Source organism: Lissotriton helveticus, chromosome 11 (genome assembly GCF_964261635.1).
Source record: "Lissotriton helveticus chromosome 11, aLisHel1.1, whole genome shotgun sequence".
Classification (NCBI taxonomy): Eukaryota; Metazoa; Chordata; class Amphibia; order Caudata; family Salamandridae; genus Lissotriton; species Lissotriton helveticus.
In genome coordinates this window covers 1,095,875,442-1,095,892,759 of record NC_136072.1, presented here as the reverse complement: position 1 = coordinate 1,095,892,759, position 17,318 = coordinate 1,095,875,442, and the positions used below count along the sequence as shown (strand labels likewise).

The 17,318-nt window shown below is 42.9% G+C and overlaps 2 protein-coding genes across 4 annotated transcripts in view; one reads left to right on the top strand and one right to left on the bottom strand.

Annotated features, from left to right (window-relative positions):
- Window positions 1-17,318, top strand: part of RSPH14 (radial spoke head 14 homolog) — a 551,562-nt gene that overhangs the window by 105,827 nt on the left and 428,417 nt on the right. The window lies entirely within an intron of this gene.
- GNAZ (G protein subunit alpha z) overlaps window positions 315-17,318 on the bottom strand; it is a 303,422-nt gene continuing 286,418 nt past the window's right edge. Inside the window, exon 3 of one of the 2 annotated variants that reach the window (XM_078667755.1) lies at window positions 315-2,527. In XM_078667755.1, the coding sequence (XP_078523881.1) occupies window positions 2,183-2,527 (345 nt within the window). In that variant the 3' untranslated portion in view covers window positions 315-2,182. The remainder of the gene's footprint in view (window positions 2,528-17,318) is intronic. The other variant, XM_078667754.1, reaches the window with a different exon arrangement.

Below are 17,318 nucleotides of genomic sequence, written 5' to 3'. Positions count from 1 at the left end.
GCACCAATTCCCTTTTCTGAGGGGACTTTTAGTAATATATTCTATTTCAGAGGGATTCCTGGGTTCTTTAATCCCATATACAGTGAGTTCCGGGGGCCCTGATTGTCCTGCTGAAGAGCTGTCTTGTTCTGTCTCTCCGCTCCTTCCCTGGGCACCCAGTGCCTGTTGATAATGGCCGTGCAGTGGCTGTTAGTCCTCAGAATGCATGGACAGCAGACACTGGCTGCAAACCTCCCTCCAACCTTCTCCACCAGGTCCCCACAAAACCCACACAACAAAGTACACAAGTAAGTAGACACAGCACACAGCATCTTCGTCTCATTCTTTTATTTTCCTTTCTCTCCAGCGCCCTCCCACCGAAGTTCCGTGTACAACAGTTGTGTCTTTGAGCCCTTGCAGAGGATGTTCTCACCGACCTTGTAGATTGTGTTGGGTGTGAATGGGAAAGGGCTGAGAGGACACACAGACCCATGGTCAACAGGCTGGCAGGAAGTTAGAGTTGAGGGTGGTAGGAGAAGGCGGGTTTGTAGAAGACTGACCGAGTGGATGTGCTTTACATTGTCTGCGAGATATTTACACATGGACTTTGCGCCAAAGGTGCGGAAGCCCATACTGGGGTTGTGTTTCATGGAAGGGAACAGAAACAAAATATTTTATTTCTGATTTTAAGGAATGTTAGATCCTGTTCTGTACTGGAGAAGCCTTGCATTCATGTATTTTTGGGCATAACATTTGCGGCACCTGAGGCATAAGCAGGTGACCTCGATCTGATCAGGGCTTTCCCATGTCCCTCAAATGTAGGTGCCACTAGGATTTCCAGTTTGAAAAAACACAGGTTTCCTTGTTCAAGCTGCTCCTTATTTCACCTTCCTTAGTCATCAACATTTTTCAAGTTTAAATGTTTATAAAAAAATCAGACAAAGACAAAATGGCGCCATGCGGTATCAGTGGAACCCAGTGCCTCGATTGGTGGGAGTGAATGGTGCAGAACAATTGCATCTGTCGGAAGCTCGCAGATGCCTTCAAACCTGGCCATCAAGGACAGGACATGTGTAAGATCCTCTCCCGTGCAGGGATTTATGGCAGCAACCCCGTGCGTGGGACCACAGAATAAATAATCACTGCATTGGTCTGAAAAATAAAAACAGGTTAAAAAAACTCACGTGTCTAATTTTCGAAAAACTGTCCATGTAACAATGGCAAAGCAAACTAGGAAGAGATGAAGAACAGAAAATTCACGCAGAAGTGGTCCGCAGGTGTAAATTAATAGTTGACCGGTTGACGATGGCCACACCCGCTCTCTGTATGCATAAAGTACATATGTTGCGTTATGTGTAACTGCATAATCTGAAGTTCTAACTTAGTCCATCAGTCACAAGGTGGTGGAGAGAGGCGTACAGAAAACCATCCTTTGGCTAGTGAGTTGCAAGAATGCTACACAGGAGAGGGGGGTTGGTGCCACCAGTCTTGAAAGCCTCCCTAATTTTGTGGCTGGCTTGAGTTTCATTTGCATCAAGTTGGTCAAGGCGCACTTACTCCCAGCCATGGAGCAACAGTTGTTCCCACCGCAGCCAAATTCAAGTTGTTCGCCCCATCTATAGATGCCTATTTCACAATGGCTGCATGCTGCTAGCTGACTCCCCTTTTATCTTGTCACCCTAGGCCACCCCCAGTACATGTATTTCAACAAGCCAGCCCTGCTTATCCCCTCTTTCTTTATTCTGGTGTGCACTCCACCATCTTAAAGGAAACGTCCCAATGGCAGGACCAGCGTTACCCTCTCCCCGTTATGCCCTTCTATGGGCAAACTCTGTGCCGCTCCCCACAGCCAGAAGAAACAGTTCATGAAACAGCTTTTCCGCGGAGTGTTCAGTACTCCATGTGGCTACCCTGCTCGTAAAACCAGAAAAATACAAAGTATAAAAAAATACCCATCAATGGTTGGTTGCCCACCTCACCTTTCCAGAGCCCTTTTTTGACCTTGCAGAAAGAGTTCTAGCCCCACTTGCAAAAAGTGTACAGCGGGGTGCGAACAGAGGAGCATCTGTGATATTCCTCAGGCCACATCTCTTAGTAGGGCTACCAAGTGCCTGCCCCTGCGATCCCACCGCGAGTGAGCGGGAGGCTTTCCCGCCCCCGCTTTGTTTCAACTCAGGAACATGAATTGTTCCTGGAGAAGCTCCTAGCAGAGGCCAATGTACTTGAGATTGTTCTGGATAATCACGTCTGTCACCGCGTCGAAGACAAACTGGATGTTGCTGGTGTCAGTAGCGCAGGTGAAGTGTGAGTAGATCTCCTTGGTCTCTTTGTTGCGGTTCAAGTCCTCGAACTGGCGCTGGATGTAGACAGCTGCCTCCTCGTAGGTATTTTGCCCCTTGTAGTCTGGGAAGCAGACGGTTAGTGGGATGCGACGGATCTTCTCGGCCAGAAGGTCCTTCTTGTTGAGGAACAGGATGAGGGAGGTGTTGATGAACCAGTTGTTGTTGCAGATGGAGTCGAAGAGGCGTAAGCTTTCTGCCATCCGGCTCTGTGGAGAGGGAGAGAAAGGATCCTTAGTGTTAACAGCAATCATACAGGTTTATACAGAAGCTACAACTACTGCCCTGGTAGGGGAAATGGATTGCTATGTCTTAAAGAAATTCATCACATCCAAAATAGTCTGTTTACGGTCAAGAGGCTGGCTGACGGCTCAACACCCATAGCTAGGAAGTATCCTGTTAACCTGCACCATGGTGCATTGAGGTAACCCATGATGGCACCCTTGAGCCAGTCCTGGAACCTGTTGGAGGCAATAGATGACAGAGAGAAGGTGGAGCCCAAAGTCAAAGGGCTTTGTATTGTCTGGAATGCTGCTACCCACAGGGACCTCACTGAAAAGCACTGGCTTGTCTGAGATCTTTAACCAGTGTGACATAACAAACTGCCCACAATGTAAACTGCCCTCCAGGGATCACTTTAAAATGGCGACAAGTGGTCGATCACTGACCTTCAGATCTACAGAGCTCTGAAGGTAATAAAAGCCACCAGGGTCTCCGGTTTCTTTTAGTAGAGGACAAATTCCATGGGTATATCTGTAAGAGTCAGTGTAGTGCACTTTGTGTTATCAGCCTAACTTGCAGAAATTTCAGACCTCACCCTGTCCAGTTAGTCCAGTTCTCGATGCCCTACAGCCTAGCTTACAATTGGGTGGGAACAGAAAGCATTCCCGTTTGTTGTGGAAGTGATTACACCTCGGTTGACAGTTTTCCCTCTAATGTTGAAATTGCTGGCCGGACGGCCACCTCATACGGATAGAAAGCAGTGTTCATGTCACTGATAGATTTTTCAATGAAGAAGAAACCACAACTGAAGATTAAGCACTTCTCTACAAAATGGAGAATTTTCTGTTACCACCCCACTCTAGGGAACGGTTTAATGTTGGGTGGTCACAGAAAATGCTCATGTTTTTGGAGGAAGTGGTAAATCTTGAGATGGTGAATTCTCCGTTGGAATGACCTCTTCTATACCATCTCTGTGGCCGAGGCAATTCCTGCAGTGGAAGATTCTAAAAGGCGGAGTTACAACTTCATTCATAAATCAAATGTTATGGTATGTTATGTTAATACAGCTTACTATAGAGCACAAATCACCTCCGAAGATGTATCTCAGCGCTAATGATAAACACAGGCAAAAACCTAACACAGAATTTTAAAATAAAATAGTTTTAAGTAGCTTTCTGAATTTGATGTAATCAGAGCAAATGCAAGTATGAAAGGGCAAAGCATAAAGATAGTGTGCACTTACAAAAAATGTGCTCCCATTTTAGCTTCTGGAGCACCTTTCATAAACTCCAAGAGAACCTCATGAGAGAAAACAGTTTTCTCTTAAATATGGTCCATCAAATCGCAGCCGAGGATCAGCATATTTCACAGGATAAAATCACCATAGAAAACACCACAATTCCTCAAATTAATATGTTACCACCAACAAATGGTTTATATTCAGACTACAATCTGTTATCGACCTTTTATGTGGGCTCCTTTTTGTGACCCTCAAAAACAGGCTTTCACTAAATGGAATTCAATGAGGACCATTTCCCGAGTCTGTAATGGTTGCCACAATATGCTCACCACATTGTGACCAGCCAATGAAGGGGGAGGAGGGAGGGAAGTGCCCATTTAGGAGTCTCCCCCTGGATGCCCATTGGAGGTCAGAGTCATCTCACCCTGCCTCCCCTTGTTTCATTCATTTTCAGGATGCAGGGACCATGTCCCTGAGTCCTGTAAGGTTGCCACAACATATCGTTCAAGTTGTGTCTAGCCAATACGGATTGACAGGTACTCTTTAAAGTGGCCAATCAAAGCTTACCCCTATACGCCCAGCCCGAACCCCATCTAAATTCTTGAAAACAGTTGAACAGAGTTATACCAACTTAGAAAAGAATGCTTTCTGAGTAAAGTGCTAACTTTTTGCTACATTCGGTTTATTTACATTCAGCCATTTTTTCGGTTGCTGTGGTAGAATTTTTCTAAGAGAATTAACATGGAAAATCATTGTTTTGGAACCCCACCTTTTTCTTGGCTTTTTGTTTGAGGGATCAAAACCAAACTTTCCAGGAAGGAGCTGAGGTACATGAAGGGTATATTTGGAAACTTTTGGGAAGATTCGTTAAATGAGGCTAAAGTTATGAGTGAAACAAATAATGCTCTTCCTATGGAAACTTTGACCTAACTATAACTACACAGTGGTGACCTACACTGTGTGTGTATATATATATATACACACTCACACACACATATATATATGTATGTGTATATATATATATATATATATATATATATATATATATATATAAATATACACACACACATGCACGCTCTATCTATCTATCTCTCTCTTCCTTAAAACATTTAAATCTGAATCTGTATGTGTATTTAGATATATAGATATATACACAATAAATCAGAGTTAAGCATTTTAAGGAAACAACACTGCTATGCAAGGACTTGTAGTTCAATACATTAATGTGTGTAGCAAGGTGCAGTGTCTGTGTTTTTCTGTCACCTACTAGCACATTCAGCAGCTGTGCTGCCGTAACACAACAGGAGTGCTAGGGCAAATGGAGCTGGGGCACGGGGCCCATAAGCCCTCCCTCAAGAGAAGCCATTATTAGGCACTCCTTGAGCCACGTTCCTAAAGGAAAAGTGAAAATAGGCCAGCTTTACAGCTTTTACGTGATTTGACAAGTAGGAAGACAACCGTTCAAAGCTTTCATCTGAAAGATGTTCTAGAAGGATCTCATGTTCAGCTGTTTCGAAGGAGGCTGAGGAGTCCAATAGAATCCGGGCATCTCTGCTGTCCCCATTTACCATCATTCCTAAGGAAACCTGGACTGTCTCAGTGCAATGGAATAAGAGAAAAGCGGATTGTGCAGGATCTAGACTGTAACCGGCTTCAAGAAAACCCAAAGCTGTTTTAAGGTTTTTAACGAACAGTGATAGTTGTGAGAAGAGGTTTTAATTGGAGATCTTCTTCAATAATGGAATGACCAGCGCTTGTTAACAAGAAATCTGAACCTGAGCAGAAGCAATATGACAGTAATGGTGTGGAGGGAAACATCCATTACCATGCAGTCTTTTCCACTTTTCCACCAATGTTATAATTAGGTGAATATGTTAGTGACAACATTAATGTTTTGAACTAAAACAACTACAGAAATTCAGCATTTATAGTCAGCAAAGCAAACTATAACTTGTGCCCCTGCCATGCACTGCTTATGACCTCACATATGACATCATGGATGACATGTTCTATGACATCGTTTATGACATCATAAAGTGAGAGGACCCAAGGAGAAAAAAGCTCCCGGAGACAATCAGAATGCTCTATTTTTAAATGTGTGCTTCCGCGAGACTCTTGTGGACCCAACCACCCAGATATATATTTTTTTTAACCTTAATCTCTCAAATACTACTGAACAGATTACACCAAATCGCAGAAAGTACAATCTGCTTACCAAGATCCAGCTACCTTCCAAATTTCGGTAGAATTCCTAGACGTAAGAAGACCTTACCTAACTATAACTGCCACTGGGATATATATATATATATATATATATATATATCAAATCCACCAGTTCTGGACTACAATGCTGCGAAGCGGCAACTCACTTGAGGAAGCACTAGCACTACAAAGACCACGAGGCCACGGGGTGGCCACGCCCAGTAGGGCGGGAACTTTGAAATAAAAGTAGATGCATGGAAAATTGCCGTCTTTCACAGCAACCAGCGAGCCTTCAGAACCCATGACTAAGTGCTCTTCAGCACGAAACGCGTCGGGTGTTTGGGACTATATTGAACTGTTGTCTGGCTACTTATCCTGTAACCACGCCACAACCTCCATCAAATAAATGCGGTAATCTGAAACTCCTGTGTGGGCCTTTCCATGTTGGGCGAACTGGTGGATTTGATATGAGCGGCCACGCCTGGGCCGCGGAAAGTGCTCCGCTGTTCATACAGCCCGGCTGTGACGGTAAACGCTGCAGCACTACGGATGGGAGACTGTGTATGGTGGTTATCACGAGTGGTGATTTGCAGGTCTGAAGCCACACAGACCCACTTGGGATCAATTTTATCTGGACTACAATGCTGCGAAGCGGCAACTCACTTGAGGAAGCACTAGCACTACAAAGACCACGAGGCCACGGGGTGGCCACGCCCAGTAGGGCGGGAACTTTGAAATAAAAGTAGATGCATGGAAAATTGCCGTCTTTCACAGCAACCAGCGAGCCTTCAGAACCCATGACTAAGTGCTCTTCAGCACGAAACGCGTCGGGTGTTTGGGACTATATTGAACTGTTGTCTGGCTACTTATCCTGTAACCACGCCACAACCTCCATCAAATAAATGCGGTAATCTGAAACTCCTGTGTGGGCCTTTCCATGTTGGGCGAACTGGTGGATTTGATATGAGCGGCCACGCCTGGGCCGCGGAAAGTGCTCCGCTGTTCATACAGCCCGGCTGTGACGGTAAACGCTGCAGCACTACGGATGGGAGACTGTGTATGGTGGTTATCACGAGTGGTCATTTGCAGGTCTGAAGCCACACAGACCCACTTGGGATCAATTTTATCTGGACTACAATGCTGCGAAGCGGCAACTCACTTGAGGAAGCACTAGCACTACAAAGACCACGAGGCCACGGGGGGGCCACGCCCAGTAGGGCGGGAACTTTGAAATAAAAGTAGATGCATGGAAAATTGCCGTCTTTCACAGCAACCAGCGAGCCTTCAGAACCCATGACTAAGTGCTCTTCAGCACGAAACGCGTCGGGTGTTTGGGACTATATTGAACTGTTGTCTGGCTACTTATCCTGTAACCACGCCACAACCTCCATCAAATAAATGCGGTAATCTGAAATTCCTGTGTGGGCCTTTCCATGTTGGGCGAACTGGTGGATTTGATATATATATATATATATATATATATATATATATATATATATATATATATATACATATATATATATATATATATATATAAATATAAATATATATATATATATATATATATATATATACATATATATATATATATATATATATATATAAATATAAATATATATATATATATATATATATATATATATATATATATATATATATATAAATATATAAAGAAAAAAAGCGATCCACTCCGAAGCAAAAGTGAAGAGGACACAGCAGGGGAAATTCAGGCAGCCGTTTATTTCACAAAGTGCAGGGCATAATGCATTTCGGCAGTGCTTGCCTTCTTCAGATGCCTTTAGCACGGAGCAACGCTTAGTCCCTTCTTTAACACTTCCATGCTAATGACAAGGTCAGCTCGTCATGGAGTTGCCATTCATTTCAATGGAAATTACAGTAAAATTCATGAGGTGCCTTAGCATGCAAGTGGTTAAATACTACACGGCCCTCCCATGGGCGGGAGTCTAGCTGAAGTATGTATGTATATATATATATATATATATATATATTTATATTTTTTCCAATAGGTGTGCTCAGCACTTGAGGGTGCACACGCGCAGACCGCAATTCATTTTTTCTGGCACCCGAAGCACACCAACCCTGAGTGTTATGCCTGACGCGTTTCGGTTAGTCCCTTAATCATAGGCTCACTCGACAATTGGCATGTCAGCTGACACTTTATTAAACAAGGCTCCAATCAGCTCATTACTTGCTAGCTTGAAAAAATGAATTGCGGTCTGCGCGTGTGCACCCTCAAGTGCTGAGCACACCTATTGGAAAATATATTTATATTTATATATATATTTTTTTATATATATATATAACAATGTTCCTGCTCACCACTCCACAGTGAGAACAGCCAGGTAAGGATCTCTTCCAAATTACTTTTAAACAATCACAGCATCAGAAGGCAAGAAAGGCAGCAAGTCTTTTTCAAGTGAAAAGGCAGGATTTTTATTCCACACAACAAATATATAAAATTTAAATAACTATTTATAAAGGGAGGTAATGTTTGGGTTCAGGCTACTATCATTTAAGGGAGATAAGGGTAATTGTTACAGTACACACTGACAGACCCCCACCAGCCATATTTTGAAATCACAGCCAGTCCTACAGTGATCTCTGTACCTTCACAGGAGCCTTCGCCATGATGGCTTTAGACCAGGCACGAGAAGTTTAATGAGTGGTCCCGTACCATACTTTTTTGTTTTTGAAAAGCAAACTCCCAAAGCAGGATTTTGTCTTACTAATGACAGTGACACCCTGGTAGTTTTCTCCCAGTATGTGTGGGTCATTAGTATTTTTTATGTTTGGGACCACCTAGTTTTCCCTGGAAGTCCTAACGAGGAAAAAACACATCAGACTTTCTACTCTAAATAGGGTGAGTGGAGTGATCTTGTCACACTGACGTCCCCAACACTGCCAGGTCTGGTGTCAGGTTCCAAAACGTGGAGGCAGCGGGGGCCTGATTGTCTGTATGACTCAAAATAGAGCAGGCGGGCCACAGTTTGATGGACAGAGTACTATGCCACAAATGTATTGAGTCCTTTGTCTGCCAAACTATTAATCAGGTTCTCGTGATCTTCTGGAGATAGGAGCTTGAAATCTCTCAAGACTAGACGTGGCACCTGATTACCAAGAACTCCAGACATCTCTACAGGCCTTATGGTAACAAAGGAAACGACATACAAACTGTAGACCGCTAGGGAGTTATAAAGAAGCGGAGAATGTTCGGCAATCAGATTACAAAGTCTGGAGCTCTTCAAAGTCTTTACGTTTAAAAAATCTCTTTCGAGCAGATTTTGACAGCTGAAATTTTAGCATCATAATATGATGGCCGAGTTTCTTGAATACTTTTTCCTGTTTTCTTTAGTCCAAGGTAGTCGGTTACCTTTCAGCATACTGTCAAAATCTTGTTCAAGTCTTTTACAACAGCATTTTGCCGCCTTGAGATTTTGCGAGCACGCTGAATGCATCTTCCAAAATTACAGCCAATCAGCCCACACTTTTTTATTGGGTCTGTCTCTGTGGAGGATCTTATAGCCAGGAGGGATCACAATCACAATGCCAGGGCAAGGTGCTTTCAGCATCCATGTTTCTGTCAAGAAAAAAGTATCAAGCTTCAAATCAACTATAGGTTTTGCAAGCTCAATGATCTATTTCACCAAAGACTACATGTTGCGCGGTGAACTTATATTTCACACAAAGATTGCGCTGTTTGGTTGGAGGTTAATGATGGTGCATGTAGTTACTGCAATCTAATCTGGTATTAGACAGAGCGCATGGGTGTCTATTGAAAGAAGCTGAGGACAAGTGGATGGAGCCAAACTTACGAGTGTAAGTCACTACTGAAAAAACATAATAAGTCCAACACCATACTTGGTTGACCGCAGTACTGTAACACCCTCCCAATGAAAATAATGGAGGCAGGGACTTAAAAGCGAACCCAGAGAAAATAATGTTAAATAAAATGAAATGATTTCAAATTGTTAAAGGTATAACTAATTATAATTGAATGTTAAAATAAATGGAAGTAGTACATGTTCAGTATTTAATTATAAAATATTTTACTAACCTTTTTACATTTAAAAATGTTATTACAACATAATTAATTTACTTTAAATTATACATCACTTTTAATCATTACTAATGCAGAAGTATTTTTTTTATTTTGGGTGGTAATTTATCTTTAAGTTTGAACTTAAAATAAATCATAATTTAATATAAAATATTTACAATAATTATGTATTTAATTCAAGGTTAAAGTAGTGTTGTAGCATTTTGTTCTCTCATTGTACATTTAAAATAAATATATAAAAGTAATTTACATTAATATTCAACATAAAAATATATTTAGACAACGTTTTCTAACTTAAATAAACTGTGTTAATTTCACCTTTATTTTACCATGTGAAGATCTCTGCCCTGAATGCAGAGTGTTCCTATATTAAAATATAGGGAAATTTTGAATAATGTGTTTAACTTAGAAAAAAAAATGTATGTTGATTATAAATGTAAATTAATTTGATATATGTATTTATATTGTAAAACTGAAGAAAAAATGATTCAGCACTAATAACTTATCTTTTTTGAATGTAAATAGTTTAAATGAAATTAATTTTTCTGATGTGTAAGTTAAATGATAAACCCCCACCTAAAGTAAAGTTTAAAAAAGTACAGTTTTAATACAATTTGTTACCTTAATTTTAAATGCAAAATGGTTATTAAATATGTTATAGTTAAATAATATCCATGCACTATTTGCATATGCTTTTTAACATGAAATCAAAACTAATTATATTTTTAACTATTTTAACTATTTTTATTTAATTGAACATTATTTCTGATGGAGTTTAAATTTAAGTCTCTAAGTCCAATATTTTCTACTGGAGGGTGTTGTGGTACTAGTGGTTCGTAGAGTGTGGTGCTGGACTTGCTTAAGCTCTAAGCTGGAGTAATTTATACTGTTTTGGGTCCCTTTTGGATGTAGTAACTTTTGAAGTGCAGTTTATGAACAGCAATGGACTTTGGGGCGTATGTAGGTAATTTTCGTTTTTGCGATTCTCAAATTGCGATTTTTAGGGAATCGCAATTAGAGAATCGCAAAATGAAATGTAGGTAGGATTAGCAATTTTTTTTGCAAATCCCACTTATTCCTTATTTGCGACTCGCAAATTGAGATTCACAAATAAGGAATACCTTCTCATTCATTCATATGGGCAAGAAGGCCCATAGGAATGAATGGGAAGACATTCTCAATTTGTGATTCTCAATTAGAGAATCGCAAATTGAGAATGCAATTTCAGGGTTGTAAGGGTGTCAATAGGACACCCTTTTGCACCCCTGAAATTAACATGTGTGCACATGTGGCCCACATACATGCCATAAGGGCATGTACGTGACCCACATGGCACTTTGAAAAATGCCAAAAAGTGCATTTTTCAAAGAAATCGCAAAATACCACCAACCTGAAGTTGGTGGTATTTTGCGATTCCTTAAGCCAAAATTTGCACAACTTGGGTGCTTCTTACATTGCATTTAAGGAATAGCAATTTGCGATTCCTTAAATGCAATAGCAAAATAAGGAATTGCAAATTTTGCGATTCCCTATTTTGCATGTGGGTTTTTGTGTGCTACATAGCACACTGCCCTAATTGCGATCGCAAATGCTGAAATTCTGCGAATTTCAGCATTTGAGAGCGCAATTAGGCTTCCTACATATGGCCCTTACTCTTTTGTGGGTGGGTGCACGTCTCTCCCTAAAACCCTCCTGAACCCCTCCATACCCCTGCCTTATCAAAAGTACTCCCCATTTTCAAGTCACTTCTCTCTATCCCATACACATTTACTAGTAAAAGGTATACCTTTGTGTGCGGAGACTCTGCAGTTAGGACGGAGAACTCCACACAAAAAAGAATAGGCGGGTTGGAGGAGGAACGTCCGCATGTAGGTTTGTGAACAGAATTTCGTAGTATGTTAGTAGCACTATTGTAGAGCTACAAAACGTCCTACAAAATGCAGTTTGTTAATAGGTCTCTGAGTTTTTCCGGGACAAATTATTGCTCCCCCAACATAAGAGCCTCGACCCTAGCAGTGATTTTGAATAGCGAGAAAAGAGAAATGTTTCTTTCCTGGAGATCTCTTTATCCATACCTCATTTATTTATTTAGTGCGATATTTTCGGATAGAGAAGATACATGTGCTCCTTTTGGTTACTTCAAAAAGTTCTGTGGCTAAAATGTGTGTAAGGTGATGAATGGACAGCTACAGTCCAGTGGGTAAAAGGAAGTCCCCAATCCAGTGGTCTGCGTTCTCCGTCCCGGGGATGTTGAATTTAGGTATATCTGGGAAGGAACAGTTCAGACCTTTCCTGAAACAAATGTAGTTTGAATCCACCCTCATGTTTGAGTTCAGTGTGTTTCATAGCCTGGTTTCAAAGACTCCCAGAGATCTGCCGCCATGTTTGTCCTGCTGGATGGCTCATTGGGAGATCAAGTTTGCCATCGCCTATTGAAGTTTTGTGTTGGGTACATCAACCCAGAAGTTATCTTGGTTGACTGCCTTAGTAAGCCCTGTGTACAGTACAAGGAGCGTTAAACTTTACTCTGCATCCGTTGGGATCCAGGGGAGTTCTTTCAAGACTTCTTTAAGGTGGTTGTGCCCCTTCAGGTCAGCCGTGTTCTAGCCAGTTGTGTTGGGGTCTTTGAAGTCTTTCTATGAGTTTGTTTGGTAGCTTGGAAGTCTTTCTATGAGTTTGTTTGGTAGCCTGGGGCAAACGTTGTTTAAGTCTAAGCGAGCCATCAAAAGGGCTCTAGTGAAGATTGATGTTGAGATCAGAAGAGTGAGGGATACTCGAAGGTCGGGAGAGCAGCAGTGGGACCGCACTTCACCACCACATTGACCTTGGGAATGAAGGAGCCTTCAGAGTTAAATATCGCTTCCGGTTTCCTAACTTTCAATGCAGTGACAGGTGATTTCAGCCCTGAGGCTGGAGCATTACTCAAAAGCAAGTGAGGTGGGTTCCAATCCTCCCACAATCACCATTGTTATCTTCAGGCAAATACCATTCCCCTTCATAGATAACAATAAGTGGTCCAGGAAGCTGGAGATGCTGTTCTGGTTTGAGGGCCTGGTTTGTCATTGAGTACGGAGTCCAGCGCCATCCGCATGCATTTGGAGGTTTGAGTGATGCTGCTCTCCAAGAGCTGCGCCTCAGGCAAACGTAGATGCTGATGAGAAGGCAGGACAGGGATGTTCTTTGAGGCACTTCATATAACACGCTGCGAGGTGATGATATGATGGTCCAGGTGGGACTTGTTAGATGCTTTTGGAGAGGAAGGACCAGAGCCATTACATAGATCCAGTGGCCCTGGTAGTACAGCATGGTCCACGCCGTCGTAGACTGCGTAGAGGCCGAGTAGTATGAAGGGTATTTCATCCAAGGACAACAGCAGATCTTCTCTGACCTACGCCTGGAGGTTTCAGTGCCCCTTGCTAGCCAGCCTGGCGACGGTGAAAGGTGAGGTTTACTTCAATGAGACCAGTGGACGCATTCTATAAACACTGCATTTAGGACCGCTAAAAGTAATGAAGCTGTTACACTGGATCTGATCCCAGGGCAGATTCTCAGATTTTCTTTCCCTTAGAACTGGGATACACCTGGCAGTTCTATCCGAATGGTTATGGTCCCTGTGAGTGATGCTGGCGGAAAGTTACTTACCTGTACGTGTAACCTGTGTAAGCTGTAACGTGTAACCTGTAACGTGTTCTCAGCTGACCATGTTTCCTTCTCCTTGGGAAATCGTTTGCTATCCGCGTAACTGAGTTCAGTATTTGCCAGTGTTTTGAACAGACCCAAGCCCATTTTATTGGACCGGGAATGTAAACCTGCGGATGTCGTCCTCACTTTTATACTCTACATGTGCGGATTAGATGCATCCGAAGCTGTGCAGTTTGCGATAATCACAAGAAACAATGAAACAGCTGTAGCGCTCCTTGGTTTTTTAAGCAGCATTAGCGGTCCCTGGTGGCGGAAGGAGACTTTGTCGTTAGGGAAGGGAGCATGAGCGATTTGTGGTGGTGAAAGAAGCGGGTGGTGTGGAAGGGCAGTAATGAAGGGGAAACGGCCATTACAGCGAAGCCTTTACAACGAAATCGTTAACCACGCATGCAGTACAACGCATGCGTGGTTAACACGAAAGCCTTTACCACGCATACCTTTACTACGAGGTTTGTAGTAAAGGTATATGTGGTAAAGGTAAAAAGTAAAAAAAGGGGGGTTTGGGGGGGTCTCCCCCCCAAAAAAGAAACTCACCTGAAGTCACGTCGGGTTTCAGCGTCGTTTAAGAGAAAACGGTAAACTTCCGCTTTCTCTTAACGACGTATGACGTCACCACGCTAGTAATTGTGGTAAATGTTATGCGTGGTAAACGAATTCCGTTGTAACGCATGCGTGGTAAAGGCATGCGTTGCAACGGAATTCGTTGTAACCTCATATATTCGTAATGAAGTGACAGTCCGCAGCTGTGAAAGGGACAGTCCGTATCTGTGGAACGGTCAGTACAGGCGGTCCATAGCTGTGGAAGGGAAGGGACAGCCCGTAACTGTGAAAGGGGCAATTCGTCGCTGTGGAAGAAGCACTGTGTAGCTGTGCAAGAAACAGTCCGTAGCTGTGGAAGGAAGCTGTTCATGGTACTTCAAGGCGCTATCCATGATGGTGAAAGAAGGGAGAGCTGATAATGGTATTTAAGGAAGCTCTCCATGGCGCTAACAATAAAGTAAGCTGTCCAAGGTGGTGAAAGAAGGGAGAGCTGTCCATGGCGCTAACAGTAAAGTAAGCTATCCATGGCAGTGAAAGAAGGGGGCGCGGTTCATGGCACTTCAGGGAGCTGTCCAAGGTGCTAACAGCAAAGTAAGCTATACATGGCGGTAAAAGAAGGGGGGAGCGGTTCATGGTACTTCAGGGAGCTGTCCATGGCGCTACCAGTAAGGTAAGCTATCCATGGGAATGAAAGAAAGAAGGGAGCGCTGTTCATGGTATTTCAAGGAATTTTCCATGGTAACTATAATAATGCCAGCTATGCATTGTGTTAAAAGACGGGAAAGCTGTCCATGGTGCTGATAGTAAATTAAGCTATCCATCGCGTTGAAAGAAGGGGGAGCTGTCCATGGTGCCAACAGTAAAGTAAACTATCCATGGTGGAGAAAGAAGGGAGAGCTGTTCATGTTACTTCAAACAGCTAATCATCGTGATAAAAGAAGAGGCAGCTGTTCATGGTATTTAAGATAAAGTAAGCTACTTATGGTGGTGAAAGATGGGGAGCGGTTCATGGTACATCAAGGAGCTGTCCATGGTGCTGATAGTACAATAGGCTACCGATGGTGGTGAAAGAAGGGGGAGCTGTTCTTGCTTAGCTGTCCATGGTGCTGAGAGAAAGGAAAGCTGTCCATGGTGCTGATAGTAAATTAAGCTATCCATGATGTTGAAAGAAGGGAGAGCTGTCCATGGTATTTATAGCACATTAAAGTATCCATGGCGGTAAAAGATGGGGGAGAGCGGTTCATGGCACTTCAGGGAGCTGTCCATGGTGCTGATAGTACAATAGGCTACCGATGGTGGTAAAAGAAGGGGGAGCTGTTCTTGGTTCTTCATTAGCTGTCCATGGTGCTGAGAGAAAGGAGAGCTGTCCTGATGCTAGAAGGAGCTGTAACTCCATGAACAGTTGGTAGCTTATGGAGCAGGAACTCTATTTTGCGGTGAAAGAAGGAGTGGCTGCATGTGCTGATGAGAGGAGTACCTCTCTCTAGTGATTCATGGAGCAGGAGGTCCCCATCAGGGAGAATGAAGGGTTCATGGAGCTGTCCGTGGTGGTGACAGGAAGGGGAGGCGTCTTGACGGTGAAAGGAGCGGGAGCCATTCATGGTAGTTTATAGAGGAGGATTCTCTTCGTGTCTGTGTATGGACCTAGACCTATCCACGTGTTTAATGGAGGGGGCGCTGTCTCTGTTAAAGACTTGTCCTTCGTTGCAGTGTTTTGAGCTTCCAGTGGTGGTAAAAGGTGTATCTTCTGTCAATGCAGGAAAGAGGAGCTCTCCGTGGTAGTGGCACAGCCCATGGTGATGACAGAGGCTGATGCAGTCTGCATTGGTCAGTGGGGGTGGATGAAGCTGCCCCTGGTGATGGAAGAAGCAGTCCATGTTTGTAAGAGCAGTGGGGGGGCCTGTTGTGGACACGGTGATTGAAGTAGGCCTTTAAACTGTCTCCAGGTGGTCGTAGTGGTTGAACAGTCTGTGGGTGCAGTGCTTGGAGTGGAATGTGCATATCACAATCGGTACATGATACTGTACAGCTCTCTCTTCATGGTGCCTGCATATCATCAACTGTTGTACACTAGAGTTTATACTTTCAACTTGCATACTGTAACGCGTTACCAGGCCATTCTAAGTTATGTACTCGAGTACATGGTACTTTACGCTTGAATTCTATAATGTGCTACCAGGCCATTCTCCGTTAGGTACTAGACGACTACATGGCACATTACGCTTGCATACTATAATGCGCTAGCAGGCCATGCTCTGTTACGTACTTGACTACATGGTACCTTATGCTTGCATTCTATAATGTGCTATAATGTGCTGCTATGTACTGGAGTACATGGTACTTTACGCTTGCATACTATTATGTGTTACCAGCCCATGCTCAGTCATGTACTAGAGTACATGGTACTTTACGCTTGCATACTATATTGTGCTACAAGGCCATGCTCTGTTATGTACTAGAGTACATGGTACTTTACGCTCGCATACTATAATGTGCTACAAGGCCATGCTCTGTTATGTACTAGAGTACATGGTACTTGACGCAAGCATACTAGAATGCGCTACAAGGCCATGCTATGTTATGTACTAGAGTACATGGTACTTGACGCTCGCATACTATAATGTGCTACAAGGCCATGCGCTGTTATGTACTGGAGTACATGGTACTTTACGCTCGCATACTATAATGTGCTACAAGGCCATGCTCTGTTATGTACTAGAGTACATGGTACTTTACGCTTGCATACTATATTGTGCTACAAGGCCATGCTATGTTATGTACTAGAGTACATGGTACTTTACTCTTGCATACTATAATGTGCTACAAGGCCATGCGCTGTTATGTACTAGAGTACATGGTACTTTACGCTCGCATACTATATTGTGCTACAAGGCCATGCTATGTTATGTACTAGAGTACATGGTACTTTACGCTCGCATACAAGGATGCGCTACAAGGCCATTCTCTGTTGTGTACTCGAGTACATGGTACTTTACGCTCGCATACTATATTGTGC